This window comes from Diaphorina citri, unplaced genomic scaffold (assembly GCF_000475195.1).
Source record: "Diaphorina citri unplaced genomic scaffold, Diaci psyllid genome assembly version 1.1 scaffold1589, whole genome shotgun sequence".
NCBI classification, from domain to species: Eukaryota; Metazoa; Arthropoda; class Insecta; order Hemiptera; family Psyllidae; genus Diaphorina; species Diaphorina citri.
In genome coordinates, this window is record NW_007379015.1 from 1 (window position 1) to 2107 (window position 2107).

A 2107-nucleotide genomic window follows, 5' to 3' on the forward strand; every position below is an offset into this window, starting at 1 on the left:
AGATCACACACTTCGTCACTCCAGACTCAGATATCAGCAGGTAATCTATTGGCCCAGCCTAGTTAGCTTGGTTGGTAGCGCGTCTGCCTTGTAAGTGCTAGGCCACGGGTTTGATTCCCGCCCGGGACGGACTTTATCCTGAACAGATAATATTCGTTCTCGGAATGGCTGGCTTTCTCCTATCCTGTCTTCTTTCTCTCTTCGATTTCGGGACGATAAGACCTTAGCAGTTACAGTTCCCTCTATTAAACCAAAAAAAAAAAAAAAAGATTGGTATGGTCATATGGTGTAGCGTTCAGTTCCAGCCGAGGGATGTAATTTTATTCTCATTTATTTGAGCCTTTGAAGACATCATAATAGTACTCTGAAGATTAGGTGGTATTGCCCACTTTAGTTTAATTTTGTGACACACATTTTGACACATGGTTTTTGAATTTTTTAGATATCAGTATACCTATTTGTAATTAAAATTGAATTTTTGTTACAATGGAATTACCTAGGACAAATAAATCAATATTAAACCAATGTTTACATTATTTTCCAGTATGCTGAGTCAAGCCTATCCCCAAGATTCCCTGCACAATGTCTGTATCATGGGGCTTCACACGTGTGGTGATCTGAGTGGCACCGCGCTACGTTTGTTCACCAAGTCTTCCCTCCAATGTCTGGTTCAAGTGGGCTGCTGCTACCACCTCCTAGAGGAGGAATTCATACGTAGTCCATTCTGGAAGGACGTGGACCAGAGTCTGTACGAACATGGCTATGGGTTTCCACTGAGCGAACATCTGAGGAGCAGGAAATTCTTCCTGGGACGAAACGTGAGGATGAGTGGCACGCAGAGTCCGGAACGAGTCATTGATTTGAAACAGGTGAGTAGGAGTGTTATTCAGTTTTTTTTTCTTCTTCTTCTTCTTCTTCTTCTTCTTCTTCTTAAACAAGATTATATACCTCGGAACTGCTTTCATTACTTCAAGGCACATTCTTTTACATCCATACCTATCCAAGAACGGAAAAGTCTGGTTACAAAATTTCCGTCCTGGCCGGGATTCGAACCCAGCACCTCCGGGTTGAGAGTCAATGCTCTTGACCACTCGGGAAGAAAATGAGTGGCGTGTGTCTAAGGGTGTCTCATATGGGAGGTGAAGGGTTAATGAAATGGGTCACCCACTATGTCCGCCTCTCACGCTCAGATCGTTTGACAGACTTTCAGACAGTGGACGGAAAAAGCTCGAGACCTAGGTCTGACAGACTTTCAGACAGTGGACGGAAAAAGCTCGAGACCTAGGTCTGACAGACTTTCAGACATTCGACGGAAAAAGCTCGAGACCTAGGTCTGTCAGACCGTCTGAGAGAACGCGGTGTGAAGCTTTTCCCGCCACACACCTTTCGATGGTCTGAGCGTGGGAGGCTGGCGGCCTTCTATTTCTTTTCGTGTTGATATAACCTGGTTTTTGATACCGACTTTTGACGTTCAAAGGATTAAACATTAAATAAATAAAGAGTTCTGAATTTATTTTATATTCCTGCTGGAAAAAAAAAATCTCCACTTTTAATATTTTTTCAAGTTAGAACGAAATGAAATTAAGAGGGAAAAAGTAGAAGTAAGGGAAACAAAAACACAGAGGTAAAAGTGTAAAAAAGGTCTTTCTCCACTCTTCCCACGACACTTTAACGTAAACGTAAAGGTGAGAATTATACTTATGTAAATAAATCCCAAGTACTTTATTTAGGATTTTTTGTATGAAAAAAAAATATGAAAAATGCATTTTTTTCCCTCCTTTTTTTTCTGAAGCGCTACTTTTTTCCTACATTTTTAGTTTTTTATTAGCTGGTTTATATGTATGAGTTTTACACACCGCAGATTTTTTATAATAAGACCATGAATGAAAACTTCAAACTTCAAAAAATTAAATAAATAAAAAATCCCGAGTACAATATGTAGAAATATAACAAAATGTATTAAAATGGATTATAATACCTATCTCTAATAATAAAATGTTATCTTCATGTACCTATAGTTATTTATGTTAAGGAAATGTATGTGAAATTTTCCTGCAATAATCCGCAGATTCAATGAATATATTACCTATATACATGATGGGCGTTA

The 2107-nt window shown here is 39.0% G+C and overlaps 1 protein-coding gene across 1 annotated transcript; it reads left to right on the plus strand.

Annotated features, from left to right (window-relative positions):
* Window positions 1–6: 6 nt before the first annotated feature.
* On the plus strand, window positions 7–1331 carry LOC103516519 (methyltransferase-like protein 25). The gene is made up of 3 exons (XM_008481488.1): window positions 7–40; window positions 545–869; window positions 1203–1331. Exons 2-3 carry the CDS (start codon window positions 546–548, stop codon window positions 1329–1331), a joined length of 453 nt encoding a protein of 150 aa, XP_008479710.1. The 5' UTR covers window positions 7–40; window position 545.
* Window positions 1332–2107: the final 776 nt, after the last annotated feature.